The sequence below is a fragment of the Pseudophryne corroboree genome, chromosome 1 (genome assembly GCF_028390025.1).
Source record: "Pseudophryne corroboree isolate aPseCor3 chromosome 1, aPseCor3.hap2, whole genome shotgun sequence".
NCBI lineage: Eukaryota > Metazoa > Chordata > Amphibia > Anura > Myobatrachidae > Pseudophryne > Pseudophryne corroboree.
Window position 1 is genome coordinate 1,117,712,114 of NC_086444.1, and position 27,087 is coordinate 1,117,739,200.

General features: G+C 46.8%; 1 protein-coding gene across 4 annotated transcripts in view; it reads right to left on the reverse strand.

Moving 5' to 3' along the window:
- Window positions 1-27,087, reverse strand: part of RFC1 (replication factor C subunit 1) — a 131,688-nt gene that overhangs the window by 9,527 nt on the left and 95,074 nt on the right. For all 4 annotated transcript variants that reach the window (XM_063922722.1, XM_063922742.1, XM_063922712.1 and 1 more), the window contains 9 exons: window positions 15,747-16,119; window positions 15,166-15,275; window positions 8,949-9,063; window positions 8,770-8,858; window positions 4,025-4,162; window positions 3,804-3,899; window positions 3,628-3,726; window positions 3,218-3,372; window positions 3,017-3,134 (listed from right to left, as the gene is read on the reverse strand). In XM_063922722.1, the coding sequence (XP_063778792.1) occupies window positions 3,017-3,134; window positions 3,218-3,372; window positions 3,628-3,726; window positions 3,804-3,899; window positions 4,025-4,162; window positions 8,770-8,858; window positions 8,949-9,063; window positions 15,166-15,275; window positions 15,747-16,119 (1,293 nt within the window). The remainder of the gene's footprint in view (window positions 1-3,016; window positions 3,135-3,217; window positions 3,373-3,627; window positions 3,727-3,803; window positions 3,900-4,024; window positions 4,163-8,769; window positions 8,859-8,948; window positions 9,064-15,165; window positions 15,276-15,746; window positions 16,120-27,087) is intronic.

The window sequence follows — 27,087 nt, forward strand, 5'->3', positions numbered from 1 at the left end:
CTGCATTTGATAATGTGGCGCTTTCTTAGGTTGTGAGGGAACATAAGTCAAAAAATTCGATTTACCTGCCGTAGCTGTGGAGACCAGGTCCGAGAGACCTTCCCCAAACAATTCCTCACCCTTGTAAGGTAAGACCTCCATATGTCTTTTTGAGTCGGCATCACCTGTCCACTGCCGGGTCCAGAGGACTCGTCTAGCAGAGATTGACATAGCGTTTATTCTGGAACCCAGTAAACTAATGTCTCTTTGAGCATCTCTCATATATAAGACAGCATCCTTTATATGGCCTAGGGTCAATAAAATGGTATCCTTATCTAGGGTCTCAATCTCCACCGATAAGGAATCTGTCCATGCTGCTACCGCGCTACACACCCAGGCCGACGCAATTGCCGGTCTGAGTAATGTACCAGAATGTGTGTAAATGGATTTCAAGGTAATCTCCTGCTTGCGGTCTGCAGGATTCTTGAGGGTAGCCGTATCTTGTGATGGCAGCGCTATCTTTTTTGACAAGCGTGTCAACGCTTTGTCCACCTAAGGGGAGGATTCCCACCGTACCCTGTCCATTGGCGGGAAAGGATACGCCATAAGAATCCTTTTGGGAATCTGCAGTTTTTTGTCTGGAGATTTCCAAGCTTTTTCACATAATTCGTTCAACTCATGTGAGGACGGAAAAGTTACCTCTGGCTTTTTTCCCTTATACATGTGTACCCTCGTGTTAGGGACAGGGGGTTCCTCTGTGATATGCAACACTTCTTTTATTGCAATAATCATATATCGAATACATTTAGCCACTTTTGGCTGTAACTTTACATCATCGTAGTCGACACTGGAGTCCGAATCCGTGTCGGTATCAGTGTCTGCTATTTGGGATAATGGGCGCTTCTGAGACCCTGAAGGTCCCGGCGACATAGAGACACGGGTTCACTCCCTGACTGCTCCTTAGCTTCAGCTTTGTCTAATCTCTTGTGCAATAAGTTCACACTAGCACTTAAAACATTCCACATATCCACCCAGTCAGGTGTCGGCACCGCCGACGGAGACCTCACATTCATACGCTCCCCCCTCCTCTCTAGGTGAGCCTTCTACCTCAGACATGTCGACACACGCGTACCGACACACCACACACACAGGGAACCTCTTATCTGAAGACAGTTTCCCCACCAGGCCCTTTGGAGAGACAGAGAGAGAGAGAGTATGCCAGCACACACCCCAGCGCTGTATGACCCAGGAGAAAAACACAATAATTTTATGTTTACCCAGATAGCGCTGTTTACATATACAATATGCGCCAATTTTGTGCCTCCCCTCTTCTTTAAAACCCTCTGTCTACCGTGGTATAAGCAGGGGAGAGTCCGGGGAGCTTCCTTTCAGCGGTGCTGTGGAGAAAAAATGGCGCTGGCGAGTGCTGTCCCGCTTAAAATCTCAAAATTTGGCGGGGGCTCATATTATATATATATATATATATATATATACATATATATACACACACACACACACAGTGCCCAGCTGTACATATACTTATTTTTGACAAAAAGAGGTCTATATGCTGCCCAGGGCGCCCCCCCCTGCGCCCTGCACCCTTACAGTGACTGCTGTGTGTGAGGTGTATGGGAGCAATGGCGCACAGCTGCACTGCTGTGCGTTACCTCAGTGAAGATCATGAAGTCTTCTGCCTCCTCTGAAGTCTTCTTTTCTTCTCATACTCACCCGGCTTCTATCTTCCGGCTCTGCGAGGACGACGGCGGCGCGGCTCTGGGACGGACGGCGAGGGTGAGACCTGCGTACCGATCCCTCTGGAGCTAATGGTGTCCAGTAGCCTAAGAAGCAGAGCCTTGAAACTCACAGAAGTAGGTCTGCTTCTCTCCCCTCAGTCCCTCGATGCAGGGAGTCTGTTGCCAGCAGGCTCCCTGAAAATAAAAAACCTAACAAATATACTTTGTCAGGAAGCTCAGGAGAGCTCCCTGTAGTGCACCCATCTCCTTTGGGCACAGTATCAAACTGAGGTCTAGAGGAGGGGCATAGAGGGAGGAGCCAGTGCACACCCAGACCTAAAGTCTTTCTTAAAGTGCCCATGTCTCCTGCGGAGCCCGTCTATCCCCATGGTCCTTACGGAGTCCCCAGCATCCTCTAGGACGTTAGAGAAAAGAATACGAATACGGCCAAAGGGTGTGAATCATTCTTCCAGCACCTGTAGCAAGCTGCGTGTATGTATTACATACTATTTACCGGCGGAAGGGATGGTGGCTGTCATGATCCAGACAGCCGCATCCAGTCCTCTAGAATACCAGCAGCAGGGGGAGCGATACATGTCCCCTTACGGGCTCGCTACGCTCACCAATGGTTCTATTCTCACTCTATGGGTGACGTTAGGGTGGCAATACCAGGCCGGTTTTATTCAATCTCGGGTATCGGGTTTGAAAAATGGTCAATCTCGGGATTCCCAAAATACCCAGGATTAGTTTGTCCTATGCTCCCCTGCCCCCCACACACACATAACTCAGCACCACCATACCTGGGAGGGCGGATGGGTAACTTCCACCGGTTCGGTGAGGTCTATGTGGCGGGCGGCTGCGCAGCGTGACTTCTGACTTCACATGATGCAGTGCAGGGGGAGCCGGAGGGAGGGAGCTGGGCAGTGTCTGAGCCTCCTGAGGACTCTCAAAGCTGCCCGGCATCCAAAAAACAAAGGACCGCCTGATTCCGTAATCCCAGGATTGAAGCTTCCAATCCCGGCCGATTTTTCGCCTAAATCCTGGGATCCTGCCAATCCCGGGACTGCCCACCCTAGGTGTGGTGTACACCCACGAGTGGGAATAGCCCTTGTGCGCCGGGATTCCAGCTGTCGGCATTGTCTGCCGTCGGGATTCCGGTGTTGGTATCCTGATCGCCGGGATCCCAACATCCGGCAAATTAAACACATCCCTCAACCATTGCTTTATCCTAATTGTACAGACATTGACCTACACTTGTTACATCGTGTCCGAGATGATGCGTTGACATTGTCAGATCATTATACCTGTGTAGGCAGGAGACTCCAGGTCTGCTTACTGCGGATAGCCCTGTCCACCAGGTCCCCATCAGCTATACTGTCAGCCGTCTTGCTCAGGAGAAGTAAGTGCTTCTTCATGTTCCCGCTGGAAGGATACAAGGCCTGGTTAGAGGGTTAGGCTGGCGCAGGACACAATGCAGTAAAGAAAGCACATCTAGAGAGTCTCACCCCGCAGCAGCTGGCTTCACATGGACATAGTTTTCCTGAACAAAGAGAGGTGCCAAGGAGTAGTCATGGAAGAAGAGGTCGGACTTGTCTATGAGGGTCATGTGAGCAGTTTCCTCACCGCTGCTAAACACCTTCCGCACAACATCGAAAGGACCCTGGTAACACCAAACATGACCAATGTTAATGCCAGGCAGCAAAAGGTTCTTACCAAGCGAGGAAGAGAGTGGGCGAGATTTGCCAGCTCTGCTGAACCTAACCAATCCCAGGAGTCCAGATCACTGTGGTTGTCCCTAAATGACAGTGCACCACCCTTATATGGGTCTCTGACAGCTACTAGAATCACCAGCACAGCACTGTGTGGCAGATACACGTCAGTACACACCAACACCCTCCACCACCACGTCACTCACAATTTTAATGTCCTTTTTGGCGTTGTTGGCGCTGCTCTTTGCCTCATCGTAGGTCAGGGCTTTATTGCTGGCACACCACATACTGAGATTATGTAGTACCTGAGGGGGAGAAAACGCTGTGTGTAACAAAGAAGCTTCCAGAAGCACTGCTGCTCATCACGTGCAGAGCATCTCACCTGCCGAATGTCTTGGTTTGCCCCAAGAATAATTTCATTCATTGCTGGTGGCGGAATCTTTAATCCCTCCTTATAAGCCACAGACATCATGGCCCCCTAAAACATACAAGAGAGAGTGGCTAAATTACCACCGAATAGAGAATATGAACTACAAGTGTAACATAATCCTTGAACAAGGGTAAAACGAAAAGGTATCTGCTCCCAGTAATCACTCATCTCACCTTAATCTGTTCCACTCTCGGCCTCTGGAAGCGGAGGTCAAAGCAGTAGTTGGCCAGTGACCGGATTTTAGGGTGATTCCGGTCGTTACACATGCAGATGATGGGGATCTTAGATTGTTTGATCAAAGTGATTAACTCCTGAAAGGCGGCAAGAAAACATAATCACCAACTGTACTACGGAAGGACGGCAAAGGGTCTACTACATTATGCCGGCGCTTGGGATCCTTGCTCGCAGCAAAATAGCGCCGGGATCCCGACAGCCGGCATGCAGGCAGCAGGGTGAGCGCAAAAAAGAGGATTTTGGTACTTACCGATAAATCCATTTCTCTGAATCCTCTAGGGGACACTGGAGTCCTATACAGTAGGGGTGTGAAGCCTTGAACCGGAGGTGTGGCACAATCTTAAATGAGCATTGTCTGCACAGCCGGCTCCTCCCCCTTCACATCCCTCCTCCCTCAGTTTGAAAAATGTGACTGAGAGAATAGGACATGACACTAAAGCCCATGGCGAGGAACCGAACCGTACAACATATCAAACAGCGGCCAAGAACTCTTAACCGAATAACTAACGCTGTTTGCACGAACTGATTAAAACAAGAACTTGTAACACAGCAGGTTGACAGCACCGAGGCGGCGTCCAGTGTCCCCTAGAGGATTCAGAGAAATGGATTTATCGGTAAGTACCAAAATCCTCTTTTCTCTTTCATCCACTAGGGGACACTGGAGTCCTATACAGTAGGGGACGTCCCAAAGTTTTCTCCCAGGGAGGGAGTGCTGTCGGTGGCCTGCAAAACTAAACGTCCGAACTTAGATTCTCCGGACGCAAAAGTATCAAACTTGTAAAATCTCGCGAACGTGTGGGCTGAAGACCACGTCGCCGCTCTGCAAAGTTGAGTAGTGGAAGCACCCCTGGCAGCCGCCCACAAGGCACCCACTGATCGGGTAGTATGAGCACCCGTCTGAACCGGAACCTGTTTGCCACAGGAAATATAAGCCTGCCGAATGGCAAGTCTAATCCATCTGGACAAAGTCTGCTTAGAGGCCGGCCAACCCTTCTTTGGCCCATCATAAAGAACAAACAAATGGTCCGACTTTCTGAAAGACGACGTAACCTGTACGTATATCCGTAAAGCTCGGACAACATCCAAGGACACGTCCTCATCTGTGAGACCCTGGAAAGATGGACCCACTATTGGCTGGTTTACATGAAACCCCGACACCACCTTCGGAAGGAAGTCTGCTCTTGTACGGAGTTCCGCCCTATCCTCATGAAAAACTAAAAAAGGACTCTTACAGGATAAGGCTCCCAACTCAGAAACCCGCCTAGCCGAAGCCAAGGCCAGTAATAACGTGACCTTCCAAGAGAGATATTTCAGGTCTGTTCTTGTCAACGGCTCAAAAGTCGGTGACTTCAAATATTCTAACACCAAACCTAAGTCCCATGGTGCCGTGGGAGGACGAAAAGGGGGTTGAATCCTCAGAACCCCCTGTAAAAAGGTTTGAATCTCTGGCAAGGATGCTAGCCGCTGTTGAAAAAGGATGGAGAGAGACGAAATCTGAACCTTCAAAGAGCCCAATCTGAGTCCTCCCTCGAGACCGGCCTGAAGGAAAAGTAGAAGACGCGATAAATGGAAGTTAGATGAATTCCATCCCCGTTCCTGACACCAAGCCATGTACCGTCTCCAAATCCTGTAGTAGTGCCTGGCTGTGACCGGTTTCCTTGCGGCAATCATTGTAGGAATGGCCGTTCGTGGGATCCCTCTGTTTCTTAAGATCCGGGTTTCAATAGCCACGCCGTCAAACGCAGCCTGTTCAGATCGGGGTGTAGGAACGGACCCTGAGATAACAGGTCCTCTCTCTGAGGTAACCTCCAAGGATCTTCCGCAAGTAACCCTCGCAGGTCGGTGTACCAACTCCTGCGGGGCCAATCCGGTGCGATCAGAATGGCCCACACTCTTTCCCGTTTTACCCTTTTTAGAACCCTGGGTATGAGTGGGAATGGGGGAAATATGTAAACTCTCCTGTAACACCAAGGAAGTGTTAATGCGTCTACTCCTTCTGCTGCTGGATCTCGAGTCCTTGACACATATCTGGGCAGCTGATGGTTTTGTCGAGACGCCATTAGGTCCTCCTGAGGCAGACCCCATCTTCTCACAATCATGTTGAAAATCCGTGGATGAAGGCACCACTCTCCCGGATGCATGTCCTGGCGACTGAGGTAATCTGCTTCCCAGTTCTCCACACCTGGAATGAACACTGCCGAGAGAATGATGTCTCGTCTTTCTGCCCACAACAAGATCTTTGTGGCTTCCTTTAACGCCATTCTGCTCTTTGTTCCTCCTTGACGGTTTATGTAAGCCGTCGTCGTGACATTGTCTGACTGAATCCTGATGTGTTGTTTTATGACTAGGTTTTCTGCTAAGAGAAGTGCATTGTAAACTGCTCTTAGTTCGAGGATATTTATTGGCAGTTTGCTCTCCTGTAGCGTCCACCGTCCTTGAAACTGATGGTCCTCTAGGACGGCTCCCCAACCTCTGAGACTGGCGTCCGTCGTCAGGATCCTCCAATCCCAAATGCCGCATTTCTTGCCGGCTGCAAGGTTTTTGTGTAACGACCACCATATCAAGGAGACCCGTACTTGTGGTTGAAGTCGGATTCTCCGATGGAGAAGCCAGTGCGAGCCTGCTCCCTGAGCAATGAGGTTTATTTGGAATGGTCGGGAATGAAGTCTGCCGTACTGGAGAGCTTCGAATGACGCCACCATCTTCCCTCTCTCCGCTGCCGCACGCCGCTCCGTCTCCCCCTGCACACAGGATGGACAAACAGAGCCAAGCGCTGCACAAACTCCCGCGCCGCACGCCGCTCCGTCTCCCCCTGCACACAGGACGGACAAACAGAGCCCAGCGCTGCATCGGCTACTGAGGGGGTCTTTAGTAAAACTAGTAAAACTAAAGCAAGTGTCAAGAGGGGAGAAAAAGTAAATAATATAAATAAATACCCTTACTATATGAAAAAACCTAGCCTAAGCTATTTCTTCTAAGTTTCAACCATTACTCACTATTCTGCTGTTTGAGGATCTCCTGTGGAGAGATGCAGGTCCCTTCAATAGGAATCTTTGTCTCTCCAATAATAAGTAGCCTTGTCTCCCCTTTGTTAGGTTGACGCAGCCCTTTTACAGATCTTTAGTCAGGAGCTCAGTTGCTCCACTTGTTGTGCCTCCAGCACAATTTTTCAAACTGAGGGAGGAGGGATGTGAAGGGGGAGGAGCCGGCTGTGCAGACAATGCTAATTTAAGATTGTGCCACACCTCCGGTTCAAGGCTTCACACACCTACTGTATAGGACTCCAGTGTCCCCTAGTGGATGAAAGAGAAAAGCCCCTTGCGGGCTCGCTGCACTCGCCACACTGTGGGCACGGTGGCGCGGGTACGCTATTTATTCTCCCTCCAGGGGTGCCGTGGACACCTCAAGAGGGAGAATAGTTGTTGGTATGCCCGCTGTTGGGATCCCGGTGCCGGTATGCTGAGCGCTGGGATCCCGGCAGCCGGCATATCAAATGCCTCCTGACCGCAAACACAGTAAGTGCTAGGGGGTACATCATAGGGGTATCTGAGGTCATCAAGGCGATTTATACCTTGTATAAAGCCAGGCTTTGGCTTCATAGGTTGCATCACAGGGGTGTGGATCAAAGGATCGACAATAAACAGGTAGACACCATATGGCCGATGTGCATTACGTCGACAGGGTCAAAAGATAATTTTCTACGTTTAACCACATCTAAGACAAATTAATGGAAACATGTACCCTCATGGGCTCATTTCACATGCCACGCTTCCGGCAAGGTTACTATTCCCAATTGTAGTCCATATGGATGACAAATTATGGAATAGTTGAAGAAAAAATAAATACTCGTGTCGACCTTTTGTACCTGCCGTCCATATGGTGTCAACCTATTGACTTTCAATCTATCGCTCCAGGAACTCATATAACAGAAATTCTCCCCTCAATGATACAGGGACGTGTGGTGAGGTAAATAGCTCAGGAGGCACTGGCTAGCACCAGAGCCAGATTTACATGCAATATATGAGCCAAAGCGTACATCTGGGCATTACACACAGGTGCAGCAGTATGTATAAACTCCTGGAAATTTGGTGAGTTTTGATCAGAGGTGTGCGGATAAGGTAGGTATGGGAGGCACTGCCTCACCTGCCATAGACTTTTTACTCCAGAGTTTTGGCTATAAATTTATTAGAATAATGCAAAGAAGATATTTCAAACATTTTTTGTATTTTCCATATACTTTACTCAGTCAAAACTCTGGCACAAACATTACTATGACAGGAAAGGCTCTGCCTCACCTACCTCACCCCACCGCACGTCACTGTAATGATACAATTGTGGGGCATGAGGTTGAGCGGTGATGTTTGTCTATGGAGTAAAGCTGGGTACACACCTATGCAATAACCGGGCTTATCTGCCTCTGTTGGAACATTGGCCTGATAAGTAAGTGTGTATGCAGGAGCATCAGCTGATAAACAGCTTCAAATACTCCTGCAAAATATATCTCAGTGTGTACGGGATTGCACACTGATTGGGAAATGTCTTCAAGGATTGGGGAGTTATCAAACCTGCAAAGTGTGTGCCCAGCTTAAAACGATCTGTAGAAGGACCATTGCAGATGCCTTCAGGGGTTAGAGTGGTAAGAAGGAAAGGTATTTCCAATGCACGTCACTACAACGGGGCTCACCTGTACTCCCCCTCTGTCTTCATTTCCTGCCATACCGTCCACTTCATCCATGATCAGGACATGTTTGGCACTTACAGACTTGCTGGTCCCTAATAAGGAAGACAGGAAAGAGCCAATAAGCACAGCACTGCCACATAGTGTACAACACCTAGAACACAGGTACACGGGAAGCCACCTACCAGCATAAAAGCCTTGAATACTGGTATTGTTCAGGGACTCTGCTACCACTCCCTTCATACTGTTCTTGCTGCGGGTGTCACTGGCGTTTAACTCCACGTAGCTGTAGTCAAGTTCCTAATACACACACAGAACACCTTCTTAGATACAGAGGAGAAATTGGGATTTTTGTTTACTTACCGTAAAATCTCTTTCTCTGAGTCCATCTGGGGGACGCTGCGACGTTACTTGTGGGTTAGAGGTGTGTGGTAGTGGAGTTTGGCACAGAACTATCAAAAGCTGACTCCTCCCCCCTCTAACCCCTCCCATCTCCTTCCTGCTCAGCCCTGTTCAGTTAACGTTTAGCCAAGCCAAAGGAGATAGACCAGAATAAAAAATTAACCAATTAAACCAGACAACCTATGGGAGGGATCGCAGCGTCCCCCAGATGGACTCAGAGAAAGAGATTTTACGGTGAGTAAACAAAAATCCCAATTTCTCTGTCCTCCATCTGGGGGACGCTGCGCCGTTACTTGTGGGACTTCCCAAAGCAAGCTAATGAGAGGAGGGAGACGTTGACGGCATAGCCGTCTGTAAAATACGACGCCCAACAGAGGCAGTCTCCAAACCAAAAGTATGAAACCGGTAAAACTTTGTGAACGTATGGACTGACGACCAGGTCGCCGCCCTGCATAGTTGCTCAACAGATGCACCACCGCGAACAGCCCAAGACGCTCCAACTGCTCTAGTCGAATGAGCCCTAATTGAGTCAGGAACCGAAACGTTTGAGGACACGTAAGCCTGTCTGATGGCCGAAGTTACCCAACGGGCCACAGTGTTCTTAGAGGCAGGCCAACCTCGTTTGGGAGCATCAATCAATACCAACAAGGAATCCGTACGACGGAAAGACTCCGTGCGAGACAAATAAATAAGTAAGGCCCGAACAACATCCAAGAGAGCCAAATGGGAATCCTCCCCCTGAGAAGATGACGGATTAAAAGCTGGAAGAACGATGTCCTGATTTAAATGGAATGCTGAAACAACCTTTGGAAGAAATGAAGGCTTTGTCCGCAGCACTACCCGATTTTCATGAAACACTAACAAGGGCGGCCTGCAAGAAAGAGCCGCCAACTCAGACAGACACTCGTCTAGCTGAGGCAATCGCCAAAAGAAAAACAACTTTTTGTGTTAGATAACGTAGTTCCACAGATTCTAGAGGTTCAAATGGAGAATTTTGAAGAGCCTTAAGTACCAAGTTTAAATCCCAGGGAGGAATCGGAGGAACAAAAGGTGGTTGAATTCGAAGTACTCCCTGCAGGAATGTTTGAACCTCTGGGATGATTGCTAATTTCTTTTGAAAAAGAACCGACAAGGCCGAAACCTGACCCTTCAGGGAAGAAAGTTTTAAAACCTTTGTCAAGACCCTCCTGGAGAAAGGAGAGCAGGCGAGGAAGTCTAAACAAATGCGGAGTCAAGTTCCTTTTCTCGCACCAAGCAATGTAAATACGCCATACTCTATGGTAAATGCCAGAAGTCACCGGCTTTCTAGCCCGAATCATTGTCTGAACAACCGCACGAGAAAGACCCTTTGCCTTCAAAAATGTTGGATTCAAGAACCAAGCCGTCAAAGCCAGCCGATTTAAATCTGGGTGGCGACAAGGTCCTTGAAGAAGAAGATCTGGTCGCAGAGGGAGGCGAAAGGGATCTCCTACGACCATGCTGCTTAGAAGAGTGTACCACTGTCGGCGCGGCCAATCCGGAGCCACCAGAATTACTGCAAGGCCTTCTCGCCGAATGCGTTGGAGTAGACGTGGGAGCAATGGAATTGGTGGGAACACGTAACCCAGCTGAAATTGCCACGGAGCTGTTAGTGCATCGATCAGAAATGCTTGAGGATCCTGAGTTCTTGATCCGTAAACAGGAAGTTTTTTGTTGAGGCGTGACGCCATCAGGTCTATGTCTGGCATTCCCCAGCGATCCACTAGAGAAAGAAACACTTCCTGGTGAAGTTCCCATTCTCCCGGATGAATCGTGTGACGACTCAAAAAATCTGCTTCCCAGTTTTCGACTCCCGGAATGTGAATTGCTGAAATCACGGGAGTCCAATGCTCCGCCCACGTGAGAATCTGAGCAACCTCTCTCATTGCGGACCAGCTGCGAGTTCCTCCCTGTTTGTTGATGTAAGCCACTGCCGTGGCATTGTCGGATTGCACCCGAACTGGATGGCCCTGCACCATGGTCTGAATCCGAATGAGAGCATACCTGATCGCTCTCAATTCCAGAATGTTGATCTGTAGTTTTGACTCTTGATTGCTCCAGCGCCCCTGTAAATGATGAGTCTGGAACACTGCTCCCCAACCGCTGAGGCTTGCGTCCGTGGTTACCATCATCCAAGACCAGACCGTGAACGGCGCACCCTTCCTCAGATTGTGACTGTGAAGCCACCAGTAGAGCGACTGACGAGTTCTTATCGACAAGCGTATCAACTGCAGTTCGAGACGTGAATCCGTCCGAGTCCAACAGTGGAGAATCTGAGCTTGAAGAGGTCGGGCGTGGAATCTGGCGTATGGAACTGCCTCGAATGAGGACACCATCTTGCCCAGTACCTGCATGCATCTGAGGACTGACACTGCCGGCAATTTTAACAGGGTTCTGATTCTGGCTTGTAAGTCCTGAATCTTGTCTGTAGGAAGAAACACCTTCTGGCTGTTGGTGTCGAATAGAAGACCCAGAAAAACCATTTTCTGTGACGGGAGTAAAGACGACTTTGGAAAATTGATTATCCACCCGAACGACTGTAGAGTCTCTATCGTTAGACGCAGGTTCTGAGTGAGAATCTCCGGTGACGGGGCCTTGATCAACAGGTCGTCCAAGTATGGGGTGATGTTGACCCCTTTGCAACGGAGAACTGCGACGACATGACCCAGGACCTTCGTAAAAACCCGGGGAGCCGTAGAGAGACCAAAGGGAAGGGCCCGAAACTGAAAATGCCACGGACCTACTGCAAGTCTCAGAAGGGATTGATGTCCTATCCAAATTGGAATATGTAGGTATGCGTCCATTATGTCTATTGAAGCCAAATATTCCCCTGGCTCCATGGCTGCGATAATGAAGCGAATGGATTCCATCCTGAATTTTTGGGATGAAAGGTACGGATTGAGAGCTTTTAGATTTAGAATGGGTCGAAACGAACCGTCCGGCTTGTCTACGAGAAAAAGACCAGAGTAAAAGCCCCGACCTCTCTGAGGAGCTGGGACCGGAAGGATTACTCCATTTTGTAATAATGTTGCTGTTGCCTGAAGGAGAGCTTGACGTCTGGAGGGGTCGTCTGGGAGAGGTTGTGACAAATAGTCGGGTTGGGACTGTCTCTTCGAAATTCAACATATATCCTCTGGAAGTGACCCCTATTACCCACCGATCTGGTTTCGATAGGAGCCACACTTCCCTGAAGTGAAGTAAACGAGCCCCAACCTGTATTGATCCCTCCAGAGGGCCCGAAGAGTCATGCCTCAGGCTTGTCGGCAGGCTTACTGGCCGGTCTGCGAGTAGCCTGAGCTCCTCTACCTCTGAATGATCCCCTCCGTGGAAATCTGGAGAAGGGTCGAAAGGACTGGAAGTTACCTCTGCCCTGCGTACGAAAGGACCGAAATCTTGTAGGTTTTGGTTTGTTAGGAGCAGATGGAAGGAAAGGGCTCTTTCCTCCCGTAGTATCTGAAATGATCTTCTTTAACTCTGATCCAAAGAGAAACTCGCCTTCAAAAGGAACTGCCGTCAAGGTCTGCTTTGAGTCCGAATCAGCATTCCAAACCCTAAGCCAAAGAGATCGTCTTGCGGATACTGTTAAGGCAGAAACACGGGACTGTAGCGCCACCGAATCCAATAAGGCTTCACCCACGTAAGTAAGGGCCTCAGAAATCTGTTCTGCTAATTGAATGGCCTCCGACGGATCGTCTGACTGCATCCCAGATACAACCTGTGCAAGCCACTCATCAACGGCTTTAAGCACCCAGGCACTCGCCAGAACTGGACGGAGAGAGACACCTGATAAGGAAAACATAGATTTTAGTAATGCTTCTATCTTCCTATCGGTAGAGTCTTTTAAAGTCACAGACTGTACTGACGGAATAACCGTAGCTTTTGCTAAATGCGAAATAGGAGCGTCTACCTTTGGGGCAGTTTCCCAAAATTTTGTATCCTCCTCTGTAAAAGGATATAGAAATTTTAACTTTTTAGGAGCTTGGAAACGCGAATCCGGTTTTAGCCAGGGTTCTTTTAAAATATCCACAAAGTGCGAGTAAGAAGGGAAGGCAGTAACCTGTCTCTTCTGTCGTTTGAAGAAAGGGGAAGAAGTCTCGGCTACTGCCTCATCCTGAATATTAAGGGTCTGACGAATGGCTTCGATTAGTAGCCTAACACCTGAACTAGTAGATAAATCCTCATCTTCCCAAGCCGAATTTTCGTCCCATTCAGGATCTACCTCCCCTTCTTCCAATGGAGATGTCAGAGTATCCAACTCCTCTCCCGGAAACGCAATAGCGGGCAACGGCTGCGTTCGCTTAGAAGCCGCCGAACTACTGGCCGAATTTACAAATTTATTTACAGACTGAGTCAAATCAGTGAGACACTTTCCCATATTCTGGGCCCACAGCGGTTCCACCTGAGTCTGGGCCAAAGCTGCTTCCGACCTTGACTGACGCAAATCTGAAATTGCATCCACCATGGCCTTGACCCAAGGGGGCATTGACTGATCTGTGGCTCTGGCCTGCTGATCTGCCGCTGGTGCACCCGAGCATGATGTACAGAGGGTCCCTGCATCAGCACTCCCCTTAGCCAGCTTTGTGCCACATTGTGAACATGAGAAATAAACCACTGAGGTTGTTTTTCCCTTTGTAGGTTTCTCTGGCTTACTGGTCATCCTGTACTCTGGTGTACTATGTCCTGTCCCCCAAGTTTGTGTGATCCCCCCCCCCTTTTATACTTGCGGTTTTTGTGTAGTGTAATCCCCCTCCGTAGCACAGCGTCCCCCTGTCTGCAGGCAGAGAAGATGGCGCCGTGACCAGCAGCGCGCGCGCGGGCAGAGCTGAGCGGGGAGACGGCTCTGCCCGCCTGACGTCACTCCTCTCACTCTCCGTCAAAACCGGAAGTTCAGCTCCCGTGCGCCGCTACACAGCGGTTGTCACGGCAGCACAGCAACGGTCCAGGGAGTGAATAACACCCTCCCGGACCTAAACACAGTCCGTCCACATCACATTCCACCCCAGTTCAGCCATCCGGCTGTCTGTGGATGGTCGCGCGCTCCGGGGGGGGGGGGGGGGGGGGGGGGGGGGGACGATGTATAGATAAGAATAAATTCCCCATTAGCAATAGGAAATAGGGACAGCCCAATACTGTCAATGACAGATTGTGGCTGTCCAGTACCTGATGCTGCTTTCTTCTCTCTCTCTCTCTGAAGGCCCCAGTGACCAAGGTATAGTGGCCTCCATGCAGCAGTCTGGAATGGGATACTAACCCCTTCCACTGTTATACCTGTCACCTGTAAACAGGGACTAGGTATTTGTGAAGGAAAAAAAAAATGAAAAAAAATAAACCGAAAATCTAAAGAGAAATAAAAACTGTGTCTGTACCCCACAGGCACAAAACTAAAACTGAACAGGGCTGAGCAGGAAGGAGATGGGAGGGGTTAGATGGGGAAGGAGTCAGCTTTTGATAGTTCTGTGCCAAACTCCACTACCACACACCTCTAACCCACAAGTAACGTCGCAGCGTCCCCCAGATGGAGGACAGAGAAACAAAGCACACACCCACAGCTCTCACTGGTGCTTGTCAGCAAGGACTGCGTATCATACTGCTCTGTGATAGGACACACAGGTAATGGGTACTGATTACACCTACATCCATGGGCAGCGTGCAGTGGAGCCGGAGAGTCTGACCAGTGGAGTATATTATATATACACCATGTGGTACTCAGTCCACAGTTAGTAATTGGTACGAACGTCGTCATACCTATAGTGGTAGTTCATCTTTTAGAAACAGAACTTCTATGCGCTATTGGTCGCGCCCTCTTCATTCATTTTTAACAAAAATACACCTGGGGGAGGGATGCTGAGATTCCTCACCGATGGATCTTACCAAAAAGTGGATCGCCGAGATATTCCTACAGATTTTTTATATAGATGTTCTACAGCATTTTTGTGGAAGTAGTGCCCACTGTCTCTAATCTCTCCCTCTATAACAGTTTACCTTGCAGACCAGCACAGCTGTTGTGGTTTTCCCAATGCCCGGGGGACCAGACAGCAGGGCTGCTTTAAAAGAGGATCCATCATCCTTGCCGCCAAATTTGTTGAATTTCCCTGGAATAGTAGCATTATGAAGATTACAGAAATGCACAAACACATAATAAACACATCTGAACATCAGGACACACAACTGAACTATGTAGTCTATATTAAGTACAACAGGTATAGGGGCACAATTACAAAACTCAAAGCAGGGTAACGGAACTGGTAAACCTGGGCAAAGTCTGCTATATGCTTTGGTGCAATATTGATCTTTACAGAAACTTTCTGGCCCCTAGTGAGCTCAGCGTTCCGGTCACAATCAGGTACAAGACCAGTGCTGAACGGCTGTAAATACATCAATGTGAGTTTTATAGACAATCTGTGACAATTCTAGAACAGTCATTCCGCACCAGTTTTTGCTGCAGTGAAAGCTGCCATACATATGCCAGTAAAATCCATTACAATCCCCCCCCCCCCCCCCCCCCCCCCCCCCCCCCCCCCCCCCCCCCCCTTTCCCATCTAAACAGACAGCAATGTAGTTACCAGCAGGTTTCTTGTCATCGGTAGAGTGGTTCTGGTACCAGGCTTTCAGCCATCTCACCAGTTTGTTGGCACAGCTCTGGTCTCCTTGCTGTCCTATAATTGTTTTGACAGATGTAGGTTTGTATTTATCCACCCAGAGTAAACTCTCCATCTTGCCGCTGACTGGGGGTAAATCCAATGCTTTAGCAGAAGTTGCCCTTTCCGCCGGTTTCACGCGCTTTTCTTTTTCATCATCACACAACACTTTCATACCAGTGCCCGATTTCTTGGCCGGTGGGGATTCTCTCTTTTCTGGAGTCAGTTTCCTCTTATCCGGACTTGGCCTCTTTACAACTTTCTCTGGGGTCTTCTCAGTTTTCCCTTTAGCTTTATTCTGAATTAGAAGCAAATTAAAAATGATCTTGTGATGCGTGTACAGATGTTCTAGAGCTCCCATTACACAATTTTATGGGGTGTAAGCAAATAATCAGCAAGGCTATCCTACCACATAGATGACGTTATAATACTGCACATGGGGGGGTAATTCCGAGTTGTTCGCTCTGTAAATTTCTTCGCATCGCAGCGATTTTCCGCTTAGTGCGCATGCGCAATGTCCGCACTGCGACTGCGCCAAGTAAATTTGCTATGCAGTTAGGAATTTTACTCACGGTTTTTTCTTCGTTCTGGTGATCGTAATGTGATTGACAGGAAGTGGGTGTTTCTGGGCGGAAACTGTCCGTTTTAAGGGTGTGTGCGAAAAAACGCTACCGTTTCTGGGAAAAACGCGGGAGTGGCTGGAGAAACGGAAGTGTCTCTGGCCGAACGCTGGGTTTGTTTGTGACGTCAAACCAGGAACGACAAGCACTGAACTGATCGCAGATGCCGAGTAAGTCTGGAGCTACTCAGAAACTGCACAGAGAAGTCTTATCGCAATATTGCGAATCTTTCGTTCGCAATTTTAAGAAGCTAAGATTCACTCCCAGTAGGCGGCGGCTTAGCGTGTGCAAAGCTGCTAAAAGCAGCTTGCGAGCGAACAACTCTGAATGACCACCATGGTTCTGACAGAACTAAAACAAAATCACCAAGTAGGCGCACGGTACCAGTGATGTTGATAAAAACACAATTTATTAACATAAAACCAATAACAAACTGATTAAAAGACACAACACTACACAGAGCATATAACTGAGGTATTATACCTTATAGTTCACACATAAAGTGTATAAATAAGTGAAAGGGACACTAATATGCAGGAGAACCCGTCTCTGTAAGATAGGGTTAATCTCTCACATTAATTCCATATCAGACAGTTTAAATGAAAAGGAAGTCCTGTAAACTGATGTAATTAGCGTTTGTGACCATAAAGGTGTCCAGATTTAAATAGTGTTTCCTTGGAGCAAAATAAACCAGCCGATTAATGTTACTCACTGAGACGTAATGATCTCTTGCTGTACGGGATAAATGGTTAAGAAACCGCTTGTTATCACCCTGTAGCGGTATATTCAGATGAAAGCCACTTCTTTCTGTGCAGCACCAGTTGCCTGTATTAGATCACCATACAGATCCTCCAGCTTGCTGAGCGACGCCCGGCCGGGCAGGAGGTAACAATGTTCCAAATGCAAGGAGAGTTAGAGTGGAGTGATTGAATCACAGGCTGGATCATTCACCGGTAACTTGTAACAAACGGCTGAAAGTGATGGATGTCGTGCTCCGTGTGGGACACTTAATGGTCAAGTGTGGCCCTTACTTCTGTACCCTCAACGCGTTTCTTCCGCACCTCAGGCGGCTTCTTCAAGAGGCAGAGTGTTCTTCTCTGAGCACAATTGTGGTTGTTTTATATCTTGTCCCATTAAAATCATTAGAAACAGGTGAGTGTGAAGGCTCAACAGGTGCTCTGAAATCAGAGTCTTCATACACAGATAACGTGTCACAGGGTTTTTAATTAGACATTTAATTCAAAAAATATATATTTTAAAATCAATCCTATGGCTATCAGTTTGTCATAAATAAAAACAACATAAATAAAAATATAAATATATTTCTGTTATGCGGATAGAATCATTTTAATCCCATGAGGCTGCAGCTATATTAAAAGATCTTTCAGCAGCTGCAGCATTTATCCATTAATAGTCTCCCACTTATGAGTGGGGAAAAGGAATATACAAGCATATATACACATATGGTAAATTAAGTGCTATATGTTGTTAATAGCATATTATAGTAGACAATACGTTTATTAGGTCTCAATTTTATTATTTATTTATAAATGTTTATACTAAAAAAGCCTATCATAAATCATGTGAAATACCAAGTGTAAAGAAATATCTACACAACACATCTCTTCATATTGCTATCTTTATAAGCTCAAGTCTTAGTATTATAGCATGGGAAAATGTGAATTAAAGACACTTCACACATATAAACATGTAGAAAAAGAAATATATATAATGTTATTTTTATAGTTTTATAGCTATATAGTTTTATAGTTTTAGAGGATAGTATCTTCATCATATCAACATCTAAGCTATTGTAATTACACCTGTAATCTATTAACTAAAGTAGGACTGGCTGCATGGGTCAGTGGCCAGACTAGCGTGCAGAAAAAATCTGGCGCGTCACTAGCAGTATAGCGGCAGCGCCAGGTCTGCTCGCAGTCATGGTCTCAGACCCCGCAGATCCTCTCCATCAGTATGGTAGATAGCAATAAATGGGTAACCAATATAATAAATACGAACAACAACAAAAAATATATATATAAAAAATAAAAAATAATAAATAATAGTAAAAAAAAAAAAAAAAAATTTAATAAAATAATAAGAGAGAAAGGAATATGGACCAATCTTCATGTATGATTCTTTACTTCAACAGAAAAAGATGAAATAAACTGAACCAGCTAAATATAGCTAAATGAATTCAAGATCTATGGTTTCATTCAACCCTTGGGGTTTCAGAGTCTGTAATTTCCAGATCCATGCAGCTTCCTGACGACATAGAGTTCTAAATCTATCTCCACCTCTAGGGGTGATTTTAATCTGTTCAAGGCCAATGAGTTGGAGGCAAGCTGGATTACTGGAATGAATTTCTGCATAGTGACGTGAAACACTATGATTCATATATCCCTTAAGGATATTCCTTCTATGTTCCATAAAGCGCAGCTTCAGTGCCCTAGTGGTTCGCCCTACATAGTGCATCTGACATGAGCAGCGTAACAAATAAACTACAAAATGTGTATTGCAATTTATGAAGGATTGTATCTTAAAGTCTGTACTTGATCCAAACGGAGAAATGTGTTTAATTTTATTGACCACATGAGTACATGTGGTACATCTATTATGATTACATCTAAAGAAGCCCACAACTTTTGGGCCCACTAGTGTGAGTTGTTCACTCCTTTCAATATTAACAGAAGATCTCTTAAAGAAACTCGGAGCTAATATGTTCCTAAGATTTTTAGCTTTTTTAAAAATAATCGTAGGGTTTGCAGGGAGAGTTGTATTTAATATTGGATCGGTCAACAATAGTTTGTAATTACGTTTAATTATGCAAGAAATTTTGTTTGCTTTTACATTAAATTTTGATTTGAAAGCCAGATTATAGTGATTAATTTTTTGAGTTTTATTCTCACTATTATCTTTTTTACTAGGTGCTTCATCGCGCCCTACGGGCGCTCTTCACACCATCGCAAGGGGCTACGCCCCCTTAACCCTTGCATGCCTTTCTGGGGTTTAATATTTGTATTATATGGAGTATTACCTGCATTCCTTTGTTAGTGGTTAAATATTGCACAATGAAAGGGCATGCGATGGTGAAGGAGGCGCAGCCCCTTGCGACGGCGTGAACAGCACCTGCAGGGCACGATGTACAGAATGTAGCGGGTGCGGGGGGGACTGCGGATGGTGTCTGTAGATGCTGCGGGTGGAGGGGAGGCAGAAGTGGGGGTGGGGCCCGGATGGGGAAGGTTCGGGAGGTGCTGCGCGTGGGGGAGGGGCAGAGGAGTGGGGGATGCAGATGGGGGAGGGGTCCGGAGGCACCGCAGGTGGGGGAGGGGCAGGGGTGCCACGGGTGGGAGAGGGGCAGGTGTGGGGATGTTGTGGATGGGTGAAGGGTTCCGGAGGTGCTGTGGGATGGGAAGGGACGGGTGTGCCGGGGGTTGGGTAGGGGACCGCAGGCACCATGGGTAGGGTAGGGGCAGGTACGGGTGTTGCGGCGGATGGGAAAGGAGGTCCGGAGGTGGTGGAGGGGCAGGTGCAGGGGTGCCATTGGTGGGGGAGGGGTGGGTGAGGGGGGGGACCGCTGATGGAGGAGGGTGTCTGCAGATGCTGCGGGTGGAGGGGGGCAAGTGTGGGGGGAGACGTATAAGGGGGGTGAATGGTGGAAGGGGCCTGGAGGTGCTGTGGGTGGTGAAGGGGTGGAGGAGTGGGAGCCACGGGTGGTGTAGGGGGTCTGGAGGCACAGCATGTGGGGGAGGGGTGGAGTGCCGCATGTGGTGGAGGGGAAGGTGCGGAGGTGTGGTGCATTGGGGAGAGGTCTGGAGGCGCTGCGGGTACTGTACATGCCATATAAGGTAGTTGGAGGGTATGCAGTAACAGGGCAAGGACAGGGGTGACAGGGTCAGTACAGGGTTGACGGGGCCAGGACAGGGGTGACGGGGCCAGGACAGGGGTGACGGGGCCAGGACAGGGGTGACGGGGCCAGGACAGAAATGATAGGGACAGGATAGGGGTGACAGGGCCAGGGTAGGGGCGGCAGGACCAGGACAGGGGTGACGGGGCCAGTATAGGGTTCACAGGGCAAGCACAGGGGTGACAGGGCCAGGATAGGGGTAACAGGGCCAGCATAAGGGTGACAGGGCCAGGATAAGGGTGAAAGGGCCAGAATAAGGGTGGCAGGGCAAGGCCAGGGACATGACAGAACACAGGGCACGGGAGAGATTGGTATTAGGGACAAAACAGTGGTGACAGACAGATGTGTCTTACCGGAGTCACTGCTGCTGCTGTTCCATTCCAACCTGTTGGGATCTGCTGCTGCTGGAAACTTGGCATGGCTGACTCTCTCAGGCTGGAGTCCTGCTTTCTCTGCCAGTCCGCATCCCTCCCCCCCCTCCTCAGTCACACACCGCAGACCTCGCGCAGCTGCCGGGCACTGTGGTAAGGTGAGACTGGAAATGACTGGTTAGCCCCCAGGAGATGCTGCGGCTGGAGGGAGGAGGGGGTCATAGCATGCACGTGGCGCGGACCTCACGGCTTCCGGGCACTGTGGTAAGGGGAGACTGGGAGTGACTGGTTAGCTGCAGCGCTACCCGCCAGCTAAAGTGTGTGAATGAGCTGGGCGCACTCCACTGCGGGTGGCAGCGCTGCAGCTAGCGGTGGGGTTGCCGGGGCTGGAGATAACAGAGGCAGTATGGAACCTGCACAGCGGCAGGTGACCCACAAAACTGCAGCTAAGAAGCGTGGAGTGTGTCAGAAAGTGACGCTCCTCCGCACCAGAGAGACCCTGCTGAGTATGCCGATGTGGGGGGTCAAGCACACAGTGAGCCGGTGCCCGTCTGTCTGTATGACATACCCCTCACACACCCCCATACCTCCCAAATGTCCCGATTTTCGCGGGACAGTCCCATTTTTTGGGGTCTGTCCCGCTGTCCCACCCGCGGGTCGCAGTGTCCTGCGGTGGGGGGGGCTGCTCAGCGGTAAATAGTGGAGACAGAGGGAGAGGGGGCATCAGGGGGTACGGATTAATGGGGGGGGTTCCAGCAGCAGAGCCAGATTAAGGGGGGGGGGGGGGGGGCAGGGGATACGTACCGTTGGCCCCACAGTTTTAGAGGCCCCCCCGGCTGGAGTAGCTCTGTCCCAGCTCAGAAGCTCCCCCCCCCCCGTCCTGCCAGCAACAGTGGCAGCATTGTGCTACAGTCAGCACACGCTGCTGCATATTGGCAGGTCTGTGGTGTTGCAGGGAGGCAGCAGTCTCCCTGCTTTCTTCTCCCTGTGCGGGTGTGTAGGGGGGAGCGACCACCTCCTCTGGATTTAGCCCTAGCTGAGGGGCCAAAATCCCATAAAAAAAATAAAAAACAAAAATCGGAATTTGCATAAGGGGGCGTGGCCGCGCGGTCCGCGATTAGGCCACGCCCCCAGCAGGCACAGCAATGAGATAGGGCTCCCCTGTCTCAAGTGCCCTGGGCCCCCCGGACTCATAATCAGCCCCTGGGGGCATGCCAGCAGCTCACAGAGCGCTGGGCATGCCCCCTCACTGACGAAAACGGGGACCCTCCTGTGAAGCCACGCCCCCTTTTCGCCAAGTGTTTCCCTCCTTCTGCCTGGAGAAAGCTCCTGCAGAAAGCTGGGAGGTATGCAGCCCTGTCTGTGACATGCCCAATGTCCATGCTATCTGCTTCTGCTCCTAGTCTCCTGTAGATTTGGCCAGATCTCTGTGACTCATTTGAATAACTCCGCCCACTGTGGTGACTCCGCCCAGCGTTAGCAAATGAATCACAAGGTCACAGAATAGGGCTATTATATAGGAGATTATTATTTTTGTTTTTGTTATTATTGTTGCTAATAGATCTAGATTCCTCAGGAGCTGTTTCAATGAATGAAGGAGGATCACATACTATAGTAATACGTGAACCTTCTTTCTCATTTGGGTTCATATGAGATAATTGTGTATTAGTAGTTTTAAAGATATTTCTCCTATCTAATGTTTGTGAATAGGCTATGGCCTCTTCTAATATATCCTCAGGATAATCACGTTCTCTCAAGGAGGTAATCAAGTTCTCCGCATGCTCAGCAAAGGTACAATCTAATGTACAGTTACGTCTAATCCTGAACAGTTGACTTTTAGGTACGTTGTTAAGCCAACCTTTCTTATGGTTGCTCGTATACGGAATATAGCTACAGATGTCAACCGATTTTTTATAGGATGATACTATGAGTTTCTCCTCTACCGCCTCCACTGTTACGTCCAAAAAATTGATTCGTGAGGAGTGATGTGTACAAGTGAATGACAAACCATATTCATTAGTGTTTAAAAAATCAACAAAATTCATAACTGTGTTATCATCACCTTTCCAAATAAAAAACAGGTCGTCGATATAGCGACAATAAAGGACCAGGTTCGCAGAGTATGGGCCCTCCCAGATCAGAGCGGGTGGCATTCTGTATGCCGGCGGTCGGGCTCCCGGCGCTCAGTATACCGGCGCCGGGAGCCCGACCGCCGGCATACCGACACTTTTTATTGAACTCAATAGGTATGTTAGGAGTCTATGTAGAGAGAGATTTTTTGCTTGTACCAAAAAGAATTCTGGAGTTGAAACACAAGTTATTCTAGATAGAGATGATCAATCAGGTCTTAACATACTAAATGAGTTACTCATAGAGAGTGCAGTGAGTGAATCCCAATTAACATCAGAGATCCTCACGTTTAATGTCAATGATACTCCTCAATCACTATTTAAAAACAAATCTCAACTTTATCCGCTTCAACATAAGACTAGTGCTATTGAAACATTCTATAATAAATCCTTACATGATTTTCGGGTATTATGTGACAGCAAAATACCCTCTTGTTTATACAACCTTACCAGTGAAGAAAGGAAGACCCTCAAAACAGCTGGCCTCTGATACGACCATTACAATTAAACCTGCTGATAAGGGGGGGGGGGGGGGGTTGGTGATTCAAGATACTTGTGATTACATAAAAGAAGCAAAGCGCCAACTACTTGATATAACATTCTATAAAGTGTTGGCTCATGACCCCTCCCCTAAATATCAGCTGGAATTAAAAACTCTATTGGAAACTGCCAAAAGTGAAGGTGTGATTGCTCAGGAGGAGTTCAATTTCCTCTACCCCCTCCACCCTATCGTCCCTACTTATTATCACCTCCCTAAAATTCACAAGACACTTCACGAACCCCCGGGGCGCCCTATAATTTCAGGGATAGGAGGCCTTACGTCTAATTTATCCTACTATGTTGATCACTTTTTACAACCTTGCGCGACATCTCTGAGGTCCCATATTCGTGATACGACGGAATTTATCAAACGGGTAGAAGGGCATAAATGGGCCCATGATTATAAATTGATTACCTGTGATGTAAAAGCATTGTACACCAATATCCCACATGATAAAGGTGTACAAGCCGTTGATAGGGCCCTTAGGAAATCCGGAATGGACTCAGAGATGAAGCGCAACTTTATCACTTCGGCTATTTATTTTATTTTGACACACAATCACTTTTTATTTGATCACTGTCACTATCTACAGGTCCTCGGTACAGCGATGGGGACCAGGTTCGCACCGAGTTTCGCTAACATCTACATGGGTGACCTCGAACAGGCTCTGATCTGGGAGGGCCCATACTCTGCGAACCTGGTCCTTTCTTGTCGCTATATCGACGACCTGTTTTTTATTTGGAAAGGTGATGATAACACAGTTATGAATTTTGTTGATTTTTTAAACACTAATGAATATGGTTTGTCATTCACTTGTACACATCACTCCTCACGAATCAATTTTTTGGACGTAACAGTGGAGGCGGTAGAGGAGAAACTCATAGTATCATCCTATAAAAAAATCAGTTGACATCTGTAGCTATATTCCATATACGAGCAGCCATTAAGAAAGGTTGGCTTAACAACGTACCTAAAAGTCAACTGTTCAGGATTAGACGTAACTGTACATTAGATTGTACCTTTGCTGAGCATGCGGAGAACTTGATTACCTCCTTGAGAGAACGTGATTATCCTGAGGATATATTAGAAGAGGCCATAGCCTATTCACAAACATTAGATAGGAGAAATATCTTTAAAACTACTAATACACAATTATCTCATATGAACCCAAATGAGAAAGAAGGTTCACGTATTACTATAGTATGTGATCCTCCTTCATTCATTGAAACAGCTCCTGAGGAATCTAGATCTATTAGCAACAATAATAACAAAAACAAAAATAATAATAAAAAAGATAATAGTGAGAATAAAACTCAAAAAATTAATCACTATAATCTGGCTTTCAAATCAAAATTTAATGTAAAAGCAAACAAAATTTCTTGCATAATTAAACGTAATTACAAACTATTGTTGACCGATCCAATATTAAATACAACTCTCCCTGCAAACCCTACGATTATTTTTAAAAAAGCTAAAAATCTTAGGAACATATTAGCTCCGAGTTTCTTTAAGAGATCTTCTGTTAATATTGAAAGGAGTGAACAACTCACACTAGTGGGCCCAAAAGTTGTGGGCTTCTTTAGATGTAATCATAATAGATGTACCACATGTACTCATGTGGTCAATAAAATTAAACACATTTCTCCGTTTGGATCAAGTACAGACTTTAAGATACAATCCTTCATAAATTGCAATACACATTTTGTAGTTTATTTGTTACGCTGCTCATGTCAGATGCACTATGTAGGGCGAACCACTAGGGCACTGAAGCTGCGCTTTATGGAACATAGAAGGAATATCCTTAAGGGATATATGAATCATAGTGTTTCACGTCACTATGCAGAAATTCATTCCAGTAATCCAGCTTGCCTCCAACTCATTGGCCTTGAACAGATTAAAATCACCCCTAGAGGTGGAGATAGATTTAGAACTCTATGTCGTCAGGAAGCTGCATGGATCTGGAAATTACAGACTCTGAAACCCCAAGGGTTGAATGAAACCATAGATCTTGAATTCATTTAGCTATATTTAGCTGGTTCAGTTTATTTCATCTTTTTCTGTTGAAGTAAAGAATCATACATGAAGATTGGTCCATATTCCTTTCTCTCATTATTTTATTAAATTTTTTTTTTTTTTTTTTTTACTATTATTTATTATTTTTTATATATATATTTTTTTTTGTTGTTCGTATTTATTATATTGGTTACCCATTTATTGCTATCTACCATACTGATGGAGAGGATCTGCGGGGTCTGAGACCATGACTGCGAGCAGACCTGGCGCTGCCGCTATACTGCTAGTGACGCGCCAGATTTTTTTCTGCACGCTAGTCTGGCCACTGACCCATGCAGCCAGTCCTACTTTAGTTAATAGATTACAGGTGTAATTACAATAGCTTAGATGTTGATATGATGAAGATACTATCCTCTAAAACTATAAAACTATATAGCTATAAAACTATAAAAATAACATTATATATATTTCTTTTTCTACATGTTTATATGTGTGAAGTGTCTTTAATTCACATTTTCCCATGCTATAATACTAAGACTTGATCTTATAAAGATAGCAATATGAAGAGATGTGTTGTGTAGATATTTCTTTACACTTGGTATTTCACATGATTTATGATAGGCTTTTTTAGTATAAACATTTATAAATAAATAATAAAATTGAGACCTAATAAACGTATTGTCTACTATAATATGCTATTAACAACATATAGCACTTAATTTACCATATGTGTATATATGCTTGTATATTCCTTTTCCCCACTCATAAGTGGGAGACTATTAATGGATAAATGCTGCAGCTGCTGAAAGATCTTTTAATATAGCTGCAGCCTCATGGGATTAAAATGATTCTATCCGCATAACAGAAATATATTTATATTTTTATTTATGTTGTTTTTATTTATGACAAACTGATAGCCATAGGATTGATTTTAAAATATATATTTTTTGAATTAAATGTCTAATTAAAAACCCTGTGACACGTTATCTGTGTATGAAGACTCTGATTTCAGAGCACCTGTTGAGCCTTCACACTCACCTGTTTCTAATGATTTTAATGGGATAAGGTATAAAACAACCACAATTGTGCTCAGAGAAGAACACTCTGCCTCTTGAAGAAGCCGCCTGAGGTGCGGAGAAACGCGTTGAGGGTACAGAAGTAAGGGCCACACTTGACCATTAAGTGTCCCACGGAGCACGACATCCATCACTTTCAGCCGTTTGTTACAAGTTACCGGTGAATGATCCAGCCTGTGATTCAATCACTCCACTCTAACTCTCCTTGCATTTGGAACATTGTTACCTCCTGCCCGGCCGGGCGTCGCTCAGCAAGCTGGAGGATCTGTATGGTGATCTAATACAGGCAACTGGTGCTGCACAGAAAGAAGTGGCTTTCATCTGAATATACCGCTGACGGATGTCTCACCCATGCACAGGGTGATAACAAGCGGTTTCTTAACCATTTATCCCGTACAGCAAGAGATCATTACGTCTCAGTGAGTAACATTAATCGGCTGGTTTATTTTGCTCCAAGGAAACACTATTTAAATCTGGACACCTTTATGGTCACAAACGCTAATTACATCAGTTTACAGGACTTCCTTTTCATTTAAACTGTCTGATATGGAATTAATGTGAGAGATTAACCCTATCTTACAGAGACGGGTTCTCCTGCATATTAGTGTC